General features: G+C 38.9%; 3 protein-coding genes across 3 annotated transcripts; 1 reads left to right on the forward strand and 2 right to left on the reverse strand.

Moving 5' to 3' along the window:
• Positions 1–400: 400 nt before the first annotated feature.
• LOC137731062 (putative ABC transporter B family member 8) lies at positions 401–7,251 on the forward strand. Its single transcript, XM_068470136.2, has 9 exons — positions 401–803; positions 937–991; positions 1,367–1,545; positions 1,933–2,390; positions 3,524–4,064; positions 4,350–4,529; positions 4,701–5,990; positions 6,076–6,503; positions 6,690–7,251. Exons 1-9 carry the CDS (start codon positions 510–512, stop codon positions 7,039–7,041), a joined length of 3,777 nt encoding a protein of 1,258 aa, XP_068326237.2. The 5' UTR covers positions 401–509; the 3' UTR covers positions 7,042–7,251.
• Positions 7,252–7,532: 281 nt separating this feature from the next.
• Positions 7,533–9,333, reverse strand: LOC137732045 (pseudo histidine-containing phosphotransfer protein 5-like). Its single transcript, XM_068471343.2, has 5 exons — positions 8,917–9,333; positions 8,683–8,813; positions 8,402–8,470; positions 8,175–8,246; positions 7,533–7,846 (listed from the first exon to the last, which is right to left on the reverse strand). The coding sequence occupies exons 1-5, from the start codon at positions 8,995–8,997 to the stop codon at positions 7,726–7,728; spliced, it is 474 nt and encodes a 157-aa protein (XP_068327444.2). The 5' UTR covers positions 8,998–9,333; the 3' UTR covers positions 7,533–7,725.
• Positions 9,334–9,914: 581 nt separating this feature from the next.
• On the reverse strand, positions 9,915–13,711 carry LOC137737976 (protein phosphatase 2C 56). The gene is made up of 4 exons (XM_068477573.2): positions 13,203–13,711; positions 11,499–11,786; positions 11,048–11,153; positions 9,915–10,904 (listed from the first exon to the last, which is right to left on the reverse strand). The coding sequence occupies exons 1-4, from the start codon at positions 13,668–13,670 to the stop codon at positions 10,591–10,593; spliced, it is 1,176 nt and encodes a 391-aa protein (XP_068333674.2). The 5' UTR covers positions 13,671–13,711; the 3' UTR covers positions 9,915–10,590.
• Positions 13,712–15,005: the final 1,294 nt, after the last annotated feature.

A 15,005-nucleotide genomic window follows, 5' to 3' on the forward strand; every position in this document is an offset into this window, starting at 1 on the left:
ATTAGTGAATAATTAATAGCGACAGATAAAAAAGCACGGGGTAAACGACATGCTTTCAAAATAAACTAATCTAAGTAACCTAAAGGCAACGAAAAGATGCCCAGTGGGGCAGTGGTCATGGTCAACTTTGTTAAACAGTACTAGCTAGTGCACTGGCCCAAAAATGGGTTAACCTTTGCATGTTTTGATCGCATTATAGGTTGATGATATTTAGACAATAGTAAAAACTCATACATTTAATAATACGTAAGATTCTCTCGCCTTCAAGAGCGCGTTAGAAATATATTGATTTTTATGTCCAATAATTTTATTGATAATAAAGCATATGAAAAAATTTAATAAGGCTGTTTTATAGAAGCACTTTAATTTGCTTATATATAAAAAGGCCATAGGTGCAAACCATTCTTTGAGCATACTCTCTCTTTTATGAATCAACCTTTTGCTCTTCTTTTCAGGCCCTCCAATTCCATATGCAATAATATTTTCACCATTTTGATTAGTTTTTGAGAATGAGTAAAATGAACTCTCCTGAGAAGAATGATGAAATTATGGTAGAAGAGAAAGGAGATGAGAGCAGCAAAGGAGTTATAACTAAAGGAAGAAAAAATTCAGTTGTGAAAATATTCAGATATGGTGATTGGGTTGATGTGGTGCTGATGGTGCTGGGTACAGTGGGAGCAATAGGAGATGGGATGTCTACAAATTGCTTGCTGTTGTTCGTTAGCCGTCTTATGAACAATTTGGGGTATGGTCAGACCCAGCCGAAAAATCATGGGAATAATTGGATGGACGAGGTTGAAAAGGTTAGTTGCTAATTTTCAGTCCAACATATTAGCTCTGGGTGCTTTTGTTTAATATTCCTTTTTCAACAACAAACTCATTTCCTCATGCCTCACATTATCCATGTTTTAATTGTGTCTCTGTTTTTGTTGACAGTGCAGCTTAGACTTTGTATACTTGGGATTAGCAGTAATGCTGGTGGCTTTTTTGGGTAATTTCAAACTTCTCTCTTTTAATTTTTTTTCCCCCTCATTTGCTTTGATTTCGAAGAACAAAGGGGTTCCGATCAATGCAAAACTGCGATTAACCCAGTTCATATGTTCCTAATAGCATCGATCTGACAAAAAAAGTTGGTAACTTGGCATAATAAATTATGAGAAAAAGGAGGAAGAATGAATAAAAAGGAAGTATCTTTGTGGAACCCTAAAAGCCCTAGTGGCTTAAAAGTTAAACCCTCTAAGCATATGGAACCACCGACCGTGTATATGCGGGACACAGATCCAAAACCCTACGAAATTTGAAAGGTTGATATATATGCTTATAATTAAAATCCAGACTAATTGAAGTGATTAATGGCAATTTGTAGAGGGTTATTGTTGGAGCAAAACCAGTGAGAGGCAGGTGCTGAAGATTCGTTACAAGTACTTGGAAGCTGTTCTAAGGCAGGAGGTTGGGTTTTTCGATTCACAAGAAGCCACTACGTCGGAGGTCATCAATACTATATCAAAAGACACTTCTCTCATACAAGAAGTTCTAAGTGAAAAGGTGATTGTACTCATGATCACCATGAAATTGGTCAAAATCATAATTTTATGTAATTAGATCGGGCAATTGTTATTCACTGACAAGGATCATAGTTTTGCACTCTGAAGTTAATATTCTCCTAATTTAAAGAGTCGTAGAATGACAGACTGGAAGTGTGAATAATATTTTCTTTAAACTTTATGATTTAATTCGTTTTCAATTCAGGGTATAAAATGATGAATTGGGAGTGTGAATAACATTTTTCTTACATTTTAAGGTTCAATTTGTTTTTCATTTTTTAGGATCGATCATAAAGTGCCAATATTTGTTATGCACATGAGAGTGTAAATAGCTTTCCCTTGATTTTACTGCTTAATTTGTTTCTCATTTTTCATAATCGATCATCAGGTGCCAACATTCGTTATGCACTCCTCCGTTTTCATCTCCGGCCTGGCCTTCTCCACCTACTTGTCATGGAGACTAGCCTTGGTAGCATTCCCCACACTACTTCTCCTAATCATACCAGGAATGATATATGGGAAGTACCTCATGTACTTGTCGAAAAAATCGTACAAAGAGTATGGAAAAGCAAACACAATAGTAGAGCAAGCATTGAGCTCCATTAAAACTGTTTATTCGTTCACTGCCGAGAGGAGAATTGTGGACAGATATTCAGCAATACTGGAGAGGACGAGCAGGCTGGGGATAAAGCAAGGCATTGCAAAAGGGTTGGCTGTTGGAAGCACGGGGCTTTCTTTTGCGATATGGGGATTTCTTGCTTGGTATGGGAGCCATTTGGTCATGTATAAAGGCGAAAGTGGTGGGAGGATTTATGCTGCTGGGATCTCTTTCGTATTGAGTGGACTGTATGTTTCTTGATCCCCCTCATGCATTTTATGATATTGTTTTTGTTTTTCTAAATTTTGTCTTTAATTTGTCTCTTTTTAATTAGTTATCTTAATTGAGACTGCATGTTAATTTCTGATTGTTATGGAGATGTTCACAAGTAATATTGCAACTAGCATAATGGAAAAACTGAGCTGGACTCTAAGAAAAGTTCAAGCGATTAATTTTGGTCACTTATTTAATCTGCAATTTATTCACTCTATTCTTTGCAAAATTTGCTAATTCTTCACCATATAATTTATACACTGTAATAATGTCTGTCAGATTGGAAAATTTTAATTTGTCACACTACAATCTTTCATGTTTTGCTAATTGAGATATACAGTTTATATTTCAAATGTAATATGTTGATCGCACCTTATCTCAATTATGTATTTTTATGTTTTGAGGTCAAGAAACTGGAAGACCATAATTTTTGTGGGGTTTTCATGTTAGTTTAGCTTTACCTTTTTCTTCCTTTATTATTATAAATGAAGTGCTCAATTGTATATTATTAATTATTCCCTCTCGATCAATGGAAGCACGTGCAAATTGTGCTAGAAAAAGGCCTCAAAGATCAAACCCGCCATTAGTTAATAGTATCTTTTAATATGACAAGCTCCAATTTCATAAAATAAATCGCATGTTTTTTGGATGTTCTTGCTGCTGAGTTAGTTAATCTACTAATTGATCTTAATTAGCACATGTTAGATAGGTGTATAATGAGAAACGTATGTATGAGAAATGGATGTAGATAGCTATCTAGTTTCTACTCGATTGATAATATGATATTAGAATATTTGGTCTCTTAATTAATTTCTATATAGACGATACTAAATGAAAATTACTAGCAATTAATTATAGTTTTTTAAAAATATTTAATCATAAGCAACTTATGGACATCTATGTATAGATCATGTATATTTTAAACTAGTCAGGGGAGAAAATTCGAACTCGTCTGAATACAACATAGACACATTGTTCTGGCCTGTAAAATCTTTCATAATTTACTCTGGACATTTTTCTGACTATATTTAAAACCCCATTTTCATTCTGCTGATGTGAATATATATACATTCGATATATTTTGACACAACCTGATGAATGTTAACAGATCCCTGGGAATGGCACTTCCGGATTTGAGGTACTTCACAGAAGCTGCTGTTGCCGCCACCAGAATATTCGACAGGATTGACCGGAAACCCTTGATTGATGGTGAAGACACCAAAGGAATAGTGCTAGACAACATTAGAGGCGAGCTAGAATTCATTGATGTCAAGTTCACATACCCCTCTCGTCCCAATTCCATGGTCCTCAAAGATTTCAACCTCAAAGTTGAAGCTGGGAGGACCATTGCTCTTGTAGGTGCAAGTGGAAGTGGAAAATCCACGGCAATCGCGTTGCTGCAACGCTTTTACGACGCAGATGATGGCGTTGTTCGTGTTGATGGTGTTGATATAAGAACGCTTCAGTTGAATTGGATAAGATCCAAAATGGGACTTGTGAGCCAAGAACATGCATTGTTTGGGACATCAATAAAGGAAAATATTATGTTTGGTAAGCTTGATGCTAATATGGATGAAGTCACAGCTGCAGCTATGGCAGCCAATGCTCATAATTTCATAAGGCAACTGCCAGAGGGTTACGAGACCAAGGTGAATATATGTACTAATTGAAAAAGGGTATTTATTGCTAAGAAAAATTTATTCCAATTATGATCAGATGCACACCTATGCGGAGCTAAGTTGGCTAAAGTAGATGTGCACCCCTCTAAAACCCTAGTTCGAATTTCTCTCTTTGTAGTTTAGGTTAGGTAGGATTTTGGGGATCATGTAGTATAGATTAGATTAAAGTTGAAAATCGCTTTGAATAAAAAAAATATAGTGATTTTTATTAGATTTGACGTAATTGTGATTAACATGGCGGAATTTATGCCACAGATTGGTGAGAGGGGAGCTCTTTTATCTGGTGGACAAAAGCAGCGGATAGCCATTGCTAGAGCAATCATCAAGAACCCTGTGATTCTCCTACTTGATGAAGCAACAAGTGCTCTTGACTCTGAATCAGAGGCTTTGGTCCAAAATGCTCTTGATCAAGCATCCATGGGAAGAACCACATTGGTAATTAATACAATAAATGTTATGCTAATTAAGAACCGATTTTTTGTTGGAGTAGGATTGATTTCGTGGTTTTTTACCAAAAAAATAAAAATTTAAGATTCGATTGATATTTACCTCAATTAGTACATTAATTACCTTTCATTATCTCACATATTTTTGGACCATGATCAGGTTGTTGCTCACAAGCTTTCCACGGTTCGAAATGCAGACCTAATTGCAGTGGTGGGTGGTGGTTGCATCATCGAAATAGGCTCCCACAACGACCTCATCAACCGCCAAAACGGGCATTATGCAAAGCTAGCAAAGCTGCAGAGGCAGCTGAGTACTTTTGACAACGTTGAGCAAGAACAAATTTCGGTGTCTTCCGTCAGTAGAAGCAGCGCTGGCCGGCTAAGCACAGCAAGATCAAGCCCTGCACCAGCGTTTGCAAAATCGCCATTACCTAATGAGACCCTACAACTTGTGTCACATCCTCCGACTTCCTTTTACCGGCTTCTCTCTTTAAATTCCCCGGAATGGAAGCAAGGCCTAATAGGAAGCCTCTCTGCCATAGCGTTCGGGTCAGTTCAACCTATCTATGCCCTAACCATAGGTGGCATGATATCCGCTTTCTTTGTGCAAAGCCATGAGGAAATGCGCGCTAGAATTCGCACATACTCCTTGATTTTCTGTGCACTTTCCTTAATTTCCATGACTTTGAATCTCTTCCAACACTACAATTTTGCTTACATGGGTGAGCAGCTCACGAAAAGAATCCGATTACGAATGCTTCAAAAGATCTTGACCTTTGAAACGGCTTGGTTTGATGAGGAGCAGAACTCGAGCGGGGCATTGTGTTCGAGATTGAGCAATGAAGCTTCCATGGTTAAGTCCCTCGTTGCAGACAGGGTGTCCTTATTAGTCCAAACCACTTCAGCTGTCACAATAGCCATGATCCTGGGGCTCATCGTGGCATGGAAGCTAGCACTTGTTATGATCTCGGTCCAACCACTCGCGATCCTTTGCTTCTACACCAAGAAAGTCCTGCTCTCTAGTCTCTCAGCCAACTTCATCAAAGCACAAAACCACAGCACTCAAATTGCAGTTGAATCAGTGTACAACCATAGAATTGTGACATCATTCGGAAGCGTGGGAAAAGTACTTCAACTGTTCGATGAGGCTCAGGAGGCACCGCGGAAAGAAGCAAGGAAGAAGGCATGGCTAGCTGGGATTGGAATGGGGTCAGCTCAGTGCCTAACATTTATGTCATGGGCATTGGACTTCTGGTATGGTGGTACATTAGTGAAAAAAGGGCAAATATCAGCTGGGGATGTGTTCAAAACATTTTTCATATTGGTCAGCACTGGTAAAGTTATAGCTGAAGCTGGAAGCATGACTTCTGATTTGGCCAAGGGTTCGACTGCAGTTGCATCCGTGTTTGAGATTCTTGACCGGCATTCACTAATTTCAGGCTCTAATAATGTAAGTCACAAATCGGAAAACCTACACCCTAAATTGAAGTTGGTTTTTAACTTATGGCTATTGTATTAATTTTGATCTTTCTTAGGCTGGGGATGGAGATGGTAATAATGGAAACGGGATCAAATTAGAGAAAGTGACTGGAAGGATTGAATTGAAGAAGGTTGATTTTGCATACCCCAGCAGGCCAGAGACATTAGTGCTGCGCCAATTTAGCTTAGAGGTGAAGCCAGGCACAAGCACTGGACTTGTTGGGACAAGTGGATGTGGAAAATCAACTGTGATTGGATTGATACAAAGATTTTATGATGTAGAGAGGGGATCAGTGAAGGTGGATGGGGTTGACATAAGGGATCTAGATATTCAATGGTACCGGAGGCACACGGCCCTTGTTAGTCAAGAGCCGGTGATATACTCTGGTACCATCCGAGACAACATCGTATTCGGGAAGCTTGATGCGCCAGAAAATGAGGTCACAGTAGCTGCCAGAGCCGCCAATGCGCACGAATTTATCTCGTAAGTATAGACAATGTCAACATTGCTTCTTAAACGAAAATATTTAGCCATAGGATTATCACTGCGATCATTTCAAAACATTGTGTTTGCTTATCTACTTGATTTAGTTCATTGAAAATTGTTTAGCCATTTGATTGTCATCCTGATCATTTTGAAACACTGTGTTCATCTTTTTATCGGATTCAGGTCACTTAAGGATGGGTATGACACTGAGTGCGGCGAAAGAGGGGTGCAGCTATCAGGAGGACAAAAGCAAAGGATTGCTATTGCAAGAGCAATACTTAGGAATCCAACAGTATTGTTGCTAGATGAGGCAACAAGTGCACTTGATGTGCAATCAGAGCAACTTGTGCAGGAAGCATTAGATCGCATTATGGTTGGAAGGACAACAATTGTGATAGCACACAGGCTCAACACCATAAAAAACCTAGATATGATCGCATTTGTTGCAGATGGGAAGGTGGTGGAAAAAGGCACATATGCTCAGCTCAAGCAAAAGCGTGGTGCGTTTTTTAACCTTGCCACGTGCCAGAGATAAGTAAATGTAAATAAGTTTTAACTCTGCAAGTGCAATGGTGCAAAATGTTGGCCTCAACTTAGCTCAAGGGGTTATGGAAGAACCATGTTTATGTAAGGGTTTGTTCATCAGTGAGGAATTGTTGACTCTTAGATAGGAAGTTGTTCCTAAGGCTAAATGTAATAGCTTTGGTGCCAAATAAATAATAAACAATATATGCTAATTTTATTATTGGATTTTTCTTTTTTGTGGGTTATAAAATGCAAATATGTAGTCAATTGCGCATATTATTGATATTGAAGATACATTAACCTTAGAATTATCGATATACAATCAATATAACGATGTCGTTGATAAACGTCATAAACTTAACTACACTTTTATGCATATGCGCAAACTTCTTTGATTGGTGATGGAAAACAACTAGGATTTGGTTTGAAATAAGACCCCAAATTAATGCACTCAATCAAAGGTATAAATCGAAATTATACTTCATAAAACTTCAAGTTCATGATTTGCATTCTCTGCTACAACATCATAAAAGGTTTAGGATACCCTTAGTCATTTTTTAAGATTCCCCTAATTCATAAACAAAACAACAACAACAAGAGCAACCTTGCTTATTTATTCCAACATTAAACTAAATTACTCTAGTTAATTATATAGATAGACTTCATGCTTGGTTGCATTGCTTCACCATTTCATTTACTCTGGGGGCTGAGCAGCATCTGCAGGTCCGGCTTGTCGTAGCAGATGAAAGTAGGGTTCCATTTTCCCTTTGAGAGTCTTGTGCGCCCTTTTAACCAGCTGGAACTGACTCTTGGTCCTGCACACATGCATTCATGAACAAGTTTATAATCACTAATTGGCAAAAACAGCTTCTCCCAAAAGTGATTCCAGCTTTCCATAGTCACTCCCAAAACCGACCCTAGTCTAATACGCTTTAATTTTCTTTTGAATATTCATAAATAAAACTTAAACAGTACATAACAAAATGTGCACAAGACACTAATTTCAACATGACTGCAAAAAGACAATTTGAAGAGGCAAAATTAAATCGGCCATAACGGCTACAATAACTTTTACTTCATGATTTTAAAGGAAGAAAAATATAAAAGTTTGGAATTAACAGTAAAGTGGTAGCATCTCATCACCTTTCAACGTCTTCTGCCTTGAGAGCCTCCCTCATCTTGTTGGTCTCAATCCGTACTTTGTTAGCTCCAACGCTGTATGACAAAACATTCTAGTTAATTGCACAAATTATACAAAAATATGTTAGATTTTTATCAAATATATAAGCTCAAATGCTAGCCAGAAAATAATTATTATATTTATTGTAATATACAGAAAAATGCCCTCTGGCTAAATATGTCAGATTTACCTGGCGCTGCTACCTTTGAGCTGGTGGAGAAACTTATCAAGTATGTTAGCGTCGTACGGGGGTCTCTCCCTACGAAAACACGGGTAACCGATGTCGTCATCATCATCATCATCAATGTCAAACCTAAAGTAGAAAGACCAACTAGCACATGTTCTGGTAACATTTTTCTTTCCAGTGTCTGGAAAATGTCTCAAGTTCAATTTTCTCCCCCTCCCGTCAACGAGGATGAAAAAGTGACAATAGAAAGAAATTAATGTTATAGAAGTAGTAAATGAACTCACAGTGCTTTCTCCACAGAAACTAACAGTTTGGAGGAGTCCCTGAAATACAAGGTCATAAGCTCCTCAGCAAAGTTGGGGTTGTGTACATCTTCCAATTCCTCCATCTGCACAAACTGTTTGTCCAAAATTTCCTGGAAAACCAGTCCTACATATTCAGAAAAATCCAACGAACAAGGAACAACCGAAAACTGAGAAAACGAAATGATTATCAAAAAGAAAGAGAGAAAAGAGGACCTCATCAAAGAGAGATTGCCTCATGGCTGCAACTTGTTCACGCAAGGAATTGCCCTCCATTTTCTTGATCTTTGCAGACATTGAAAATATTGAATTGAGTACAACAATGACAAGCCGAGATGGCGATTTATATACCGAGGAAAAGAAATCGGGGATACGCCACGTTTATAGGCATGCATTTACTCCTCAAAAAGTGCAGATTATGCAGAATCCAAACAGCAGAAATGGCTGATTGTGTTGGCATGCAAAGAAATGATGTGCAGTGGAGACATGTTTGTCTAGAGCCGCTTAATTTGCTTAGAACACTCGCCGGGCCAGCGCGTGCGTGGCCCTCAACTGTTAATGTGAGCGAGTGGCTGTCAGTTGTTAATGCGTGCATGAGACACTTGTTTGAGCAATGGTTCTTAGCACCTTGTTTCTATACATCATCATATCTAGTCCCTAGATTGCAAAATAAATGCATAGATATTTTGTTTGTTTATTTGTGACAGCTATGGATTCTCTGGAGTAAATTCATTACTGTCATTGTTGAGGATCTGGTACTCTAGATTGCATACCAAGTCAACTATTTGAAACTATTTTTTCATTGCTTAAGCAAAGATTATACCACTTATTTCTAAAGGTGTTCAAAATCCAATCCAAAACCCTAATTCGGTTGATTTCATAACTTTGCTGGATTGGATTCGAGCTCTAAATTCAAAATTCGACACGTTTGAATGTAATATGATGTTGGCTTTCTCTATAAAAAAAAAAATATTCCAATCTAAATTTACTTAATTCAAACACTTATTCTTATATGCATTTGAAGCATAACGCCTAACTTTTCAAGAAAAATAATTTTTAGACTCTTTTTCTCTAGCCATTGAATTGGGTAAATCGGCAAAGGAAAATCGAAGAACAGAAACAGCGGGAATGAGTGCAAAATGAGAAAACAAGAGCCCTTAAGTCATATCCCGTCTTCAGAATTTGTTTTTAAATTTGAAAGCTATAAACAGGAATAGAAAGAATCCACTCATGTATAATGCAATATTTATATACATTAGATGAACTTGAACGCAGAGCAAAATGTACATGATTGGACCTTCTTCCTAGCTAGGAAACTTGGTCCCAATGGTTTTGCCAAAATCATAAGAATAACTTCACTCCTTCGATGTTCAGTGGAAAAAACCAAAAAAAAAAATAAAACAAGGGTTGGAAACGTAGAGAATACAACATTTATAGAAGCTTATGCTTTCGATTTATAGTTCAGAATGCCGAGATTGAGTAATATTCCGCCAGGAAAATTGGGAATGTGGAAAGAAAGAATGAGCAAATAACTAAAAGAAATCTTTCTTGCCATCGCGCTTCTTTTCTTTTCTTCAAGCAAATATGATCGAACAATTTGCAATTTTTTCTTGGCGATCTTTTACTGTTGTCTCAACCAAACCAACTAAAATTGAGGATTGATCTAGTGTTCTGCAGTAACAAACTGGTTTCCAGTTGTTACAGTTTGAAGAGATCGACCAAGTCAGCTCTGTACAGGTCAGATAAAGGTTCCTGAAGGCTGAAGATGAGCGACCGGTTGACAGTCACTAGATCTTTCCTGCCCTTGCCTCCTGAATTCCTTGAGAGGCTGAGATAGAATTGGATTTTATCGAAAGAGAGAAAAAGACTGTTATTCCACTCCCCCCCTCCTCATAGCCTTTGCTGGCGTTTTCTTTTTGTTTTCAGATCAACGACGACAATGGATATGTTGTCTGAACTATTTCTTCCATATGCTATTTCAGTGAGATAGTCGGCAACAACTTGTGCTGGAGAAACATCGTCAAGCGTGGAGATTGACCTTCGCCGCCTTCTTAAATGATGACGAGCCACCTCTCCGACTTCTTCATTAGTCATGACATCCCAAAGCCCATCACTTGCTAGAATCAAGCACTCATCCTCGTCAGTCCGCGTCATGAATGTCACCTCAGGAACTGGAATTATCCAAGGCCTCAGATACCTATCACCTGACATGTACCCACCATTCAAAGTTGAGTGCACTGGATCATTGAATGAATCGAATCACAAAGACCTTGGCTCTTCGATATCAATCATACAACAAACAAATGGAAAACAGGGAACGGCATATTAAGAAGACTGAGATGAAAACCTATAGCTCTGGACATGGCAAGAACTCCAAACACCCTAGCACCATTCCAGTTTATGACTTTCCCTCCCTCTCCTTCAATCCTCTCGAGTTCGTCTTCTCTATCCGGCTGTAAAAGCAGCAACACGAAACTGCGTCCTTAATATCATTACGAAAATAATGCCAATAATATTAAGAGCCTAATTAACTTGTGAATATCAGTACTTCCTGTTATTTTCTCAACTGCTCTCCACGTTTTACAGGTTGAATGTTCTTAACTACACCCCGATAAGAAGGATATTATTTTATGTAAATTCAGCTTTGATTTCTATGTATCTAGAAAGGTATAAACTTTAAATCAACAATGCCTGCAAATAGGAGTAAAGCTCTAAAAAAATAGACCAGAAGTAACAAAACAGAGAGTTCAAATCTATGAAAACTTCGAAAAAAGAAGAAGAAGAGTTTGTGAAGCGACCTTCTGATCAACAGTTAAGGGGATTGTTTCGGTCCCTCGGCAAAGAAGAGCCCTAGAGTCACCACAATTAGATATGATAATCTGGCAACCGGATAGAACCGCAACAACTGCAGTTGATCCAACCATCTCCGGCGCAACTGACTCTGCCATGAGCTCATTGTCAGCTCTCTCAAAACCAATCGAGAATGCCGCTTCCCACCTCCTTCGCCATTCGTAGCCGTCAATCGTTTCTCGATCCCACTCCTGTGCAATCACTTCATGCATCCTCTCAGCGCAAAATTTAGCCACCTTTGGATGTACAGGATAGTGTCAAATATGGATAGATTGGATAAGTACACAACTGCAAGTAACTGTACCCTTAAACCTTTAGGGTAAAATACGCACATAAAGTACTGGTACAAACTTTTAATCAACAATAAAATCAGAAGACGCTAAACAAAATGTGCCATTGCTTATTCTAATTAAATAATTGTAACCAGTTTTATGTGTGAGTATACATTTTCAATAGAAACTTTTGTACAGAAACAAAGTTAGAACTAGAAGGCTATGAATTTTCAGTCCAAATCAAGGTGAGATCATGAGAAAGCACACAATTTAGATTCCAAAAGAAAATAATGGAAGGGGACCCAATATACCACCGTCCGTTTATAAAAAAATCAAACACAAAGCCACACAAAAAAAGAATGGTCCCACCAGGATTTTTCTTTCCAACAAAAATGGAACCTGTATGATCTTGGTGATTCGTCCTTTTCAGACAATTACACGCTCAGCGCCCCACCAGCAACCCAAATAAAAATTTAATAATTTTCTTCTAAACCAATCATAATACTTACAAAAACCAATCGCAACATAAAAATTATTTTTCCACCGATTTAATCAGTAGAAAAAAACTTAAAAAGAGTAAGTTTTTATCGTGTCATCATTATATTATCGTTATGCAATCGATATATGATCAATATGTTGTTACTAAAAACTGATCATTTATGCAACCAAATGTTAAAAGCTGATCACTCTAGCTTAGGTCTTTTTGTTTTGTACAACTTTATTATACCCTAGGGGAAATTTGTCTAAGCCACCTAATGGATGAATATTAATTTCATATCGAATTTATGATTTATATAAATCTAACATAAAACATCCCACTTACAATGATAATATAATTATGTCACAATTCTGGTAACCTAGTAACAGCCAGGGTTTTCACAATTACCAAGCGGGCCCACCGGGTCCTGCTGTTACTACATGATGCGACTGTGACGAACTGCAGCGCGCATGCAGGTGACGGTAGCATTAACCCCACAATCCCAGGCACCCTAAAAAAATTTCGCCAAACAGGGAGGGAATAGGCGCGGCCCAGCTCACCGAGACCGAAATTGCACAGATTCCAAAGACACGTGTCCCGGCTGAGAACGAAACGCGCCCCTAAAATCCATTAATGTGGACCACTCCCTGCAGGGCACGTGTCGTCGTTCCTCAGAAACAATGATGGCTCCAAAACAATATTCACACTCCTCTATAGTGCTACTGTTTTACTACCCTTTTTTATTATCTTCCTCTCAAACTATAATTAAAATATTAATTATTAATTATTAATTAATTTATGGGATTTTTAAGCGGCCGCGCGTCCAACCGGATTCTTCCACTCAATTAGAAATAAACTAATAAAAAACTATCATCAACAGAGAAATGGACTAATGAGGAAACCTGATTGCCGCCATGGCCGTCGTAGACGCCGAAGAAATGAACGGGTGAGATCTCGGCGGAGGATCTGGAACCAGGCGCCGTACAACCGCCCACGTGATCGCACGTGCGTGACATGAAGCTCGGAATCACAGCGACGGCGTCCTCCATCTCTCGCCTCCTCCCAATCACCGAAGTGAAACCCCAGGTCACTCCCTTGTTGTTCCTCCCTACGCACTTGGGCCGAGCAACCGCCACTCTCACTTCTTCGGCGGTCGAGAGCGCTGGGTCGACCAGACTCGGGACCAGCAGCGCCCGAATCTCGCCAGAGCTGCTCGTCGTCGTCCGCGAGACCTCGCCGGAGCTCGTCGCGCTTCTGTAGTCCTCGGAGGTGATTACCGAGGACAGGCTCACGCTCGAGCTCGTCGATGCCAGTTCAACGTCGGGGAGTGAGTTGACTCGCTCGAGTTGCTCGTCCTCTGTGGAGTCCATGTTCCGAAGCGAGCGAGAGAGGGAGAGAGAAAGAGAGAGAGGGAAGAATGGGGATAAAATAGGAGGGAAGGGACAGCTAGGAAGGCGACACGTGTGCGGAGATATAAGTTCGATGACACACGCATCCGTGGTGAATGAGGGAAAAAAAGAGGGCATTGATTGTAGGTAGTCGTACTCATTTGCTTTTCGCTCCACCGTTACGTGTCCTCATTTCAGATGGCCCTGCCACGCTGGAGCGCTGCTTGTCTGCTGCAGCATGTTTACACCGGTCTATGCACCCGCAATAAACGTTGACAAAGTTAGACTTAGGATAGGCAAAATGATTGATATAGATTCTTCGTAGATCAGACTTACAAAAACATTTAAAACATGAATAGATTTGTAACATCGTGTATTAGTATCACGATATGACAGACGTTACTTTAGATTATCTTTCAAATGTCCCTTCTATGCATGCTTTCACATTGGAGAACGATACTTGTCGCTGCGACTTCTTGTATTCCATTATTTGCACTCGCAAATGCATAACATGCGCTTTCTAACAAAAAATAAAACCATTATCTAAAAGAATTTGGCAAAAAAGGATTAGTAATTTTTGTGGATCATAGAAGCTTTTTTCTAGTGAATGCTTAGTTGATGTTTTTTTAAGAAACACTTTTAAGTGCCTTTTTAAGGAGCACTTGAATTTTTAATCAAGATTTAAACTATTTTCAATAAAGCGCTTATCGATACAAGTGTTTTTATAAAAAAATGAAAAAAAAAATCTCAAACAAGCTTTAGTGTTATAGTAAAACATTGATGACCTGATATAAGCTCAATGTATTATTGTATTAATTAAACACATACGCGTAATATAGCATGATTATATTTGTAACACCACCTAACAATATAACAATTATAAGAATAATTGAACGAATGGGGTCCATTTGATGACGTGGCAGATGCTTATTCGGCAATCCAACGTTGGTGTACCCTACACGAGATGCAGCGGATGTTTGCTACTCTATCTCTGAGGAATCTATTATACGCATTGGTGGACCCAGGCAATGGGTACACCATCTCTATATAATAGGAATAGGTGGCACGTTGGCAAGATGGTGGGGCCCAATCTATTAGGTAGAATTTGACATTTATTTACGGAAATGTGTTAACCGGTTAATGAAATTTATGGGGTTACGGCGGTGGGAAACTTCCTAACGGTGGAAAACATGGAGTGTCACGTGGACGGTTGTCTTTTCTCCGACTAATTGTAATGGGATCGGACGGTGTTCGTTGAATTGTTGTACAGTAGAGAAAAAGAGATGGCGATGCACGGGTAGAGAGTGGAGCCCACTT

The sequence above is a fragment of the Pyrus communis genome, chromosome 15 (assembly GCF_041283825.1).
Source record: "Pyrus communis isolate YQ-2024b chromosome 15, ASM4128382v1, whole genome shotgun sequence".
Classification (NCBI taxonomy): domain Eukaryota; kingdom Viridiplantae; phylum Streptophyta; class Magnoliopsida; order Rosales; family Rosaceae; genus Pyrus; species Pyrus communis.

What these genes read in the sequence shown, in the direction of transcription:
- LOC137732045 (XM_068471343.2), bottom strand. Translation starts at nt 8,997, where the DNA reads ATGTCTGCAAAGATCAAGAAAATGGAGGGCAATTCCTTGCGTGAACAA. An exon ending in CTCAAAGGTAGCAGCGCCAG is followed by an intron (nt 8,247 to 8,401) that starts GTAAATCTGACA and finishes TTTGTCATACAG; the next exon opens with CGTTGGAGCTAACAAAGTAC. An exon ending in AAGGCAGAAGACGTTGAAAG is followed by an intron (nt 7,847 to 8,174) that starts GTGATGAGATGC and finishes GCATGTGTGCAG; the next exon opens with GACCAAGAGTCAGTTCCAGC.
- LOC137737976 (XM_068477573.2), bottom strand. Translation starts at nt 13,670, where the DNA reads ATGGACTCCACAGAGGACGAGCAACTCGAGCGAGTCAACTCACTCCCC. An exon ending in ACGGCCATGGCGGCAATCAG is followed by an intron (nt 11,787 to 13,202) that starts GTTTCCTCATTA and finishes GTACATCCAAAG; the next exon opens with GTGGCTAAATTTTGCGCTGA. An exon ending in CCTTAACTGTTGATCAGAAG is followed by an intron (nt 11,154 to 11,498) that starts GTCGCTTCACAA and finishes CTGCTTTTACAG; the next exon opens with CCGGATAGAGAAGACGAACT.
- LOC137731062 (XM_068470136.2), top strand. Translation starts at nt 510, where the DNA reads ATGAGTAAAATGAACTCTCCTGAGAAGAATGATGAAATTATGGTAGAA. An exon ending in AAGAAGTTCTAAGTGAAAAG is followed by an intron (nt 1,546 to 1,932) that starts GTGATTGTACTC and finishes ATCGATCATCAG; the next exon opens with GTGCCAACATTCGTTATGCA. An exon ending in TAATTTCAGGCTCTAATAAT is followed by an intron (nt 5,991 to 6,075) that starts GTAAGTCACAAA and finishes GATCTTTCTTAG; the next exon opens with GCTGGGGATGGAGATGGTAA.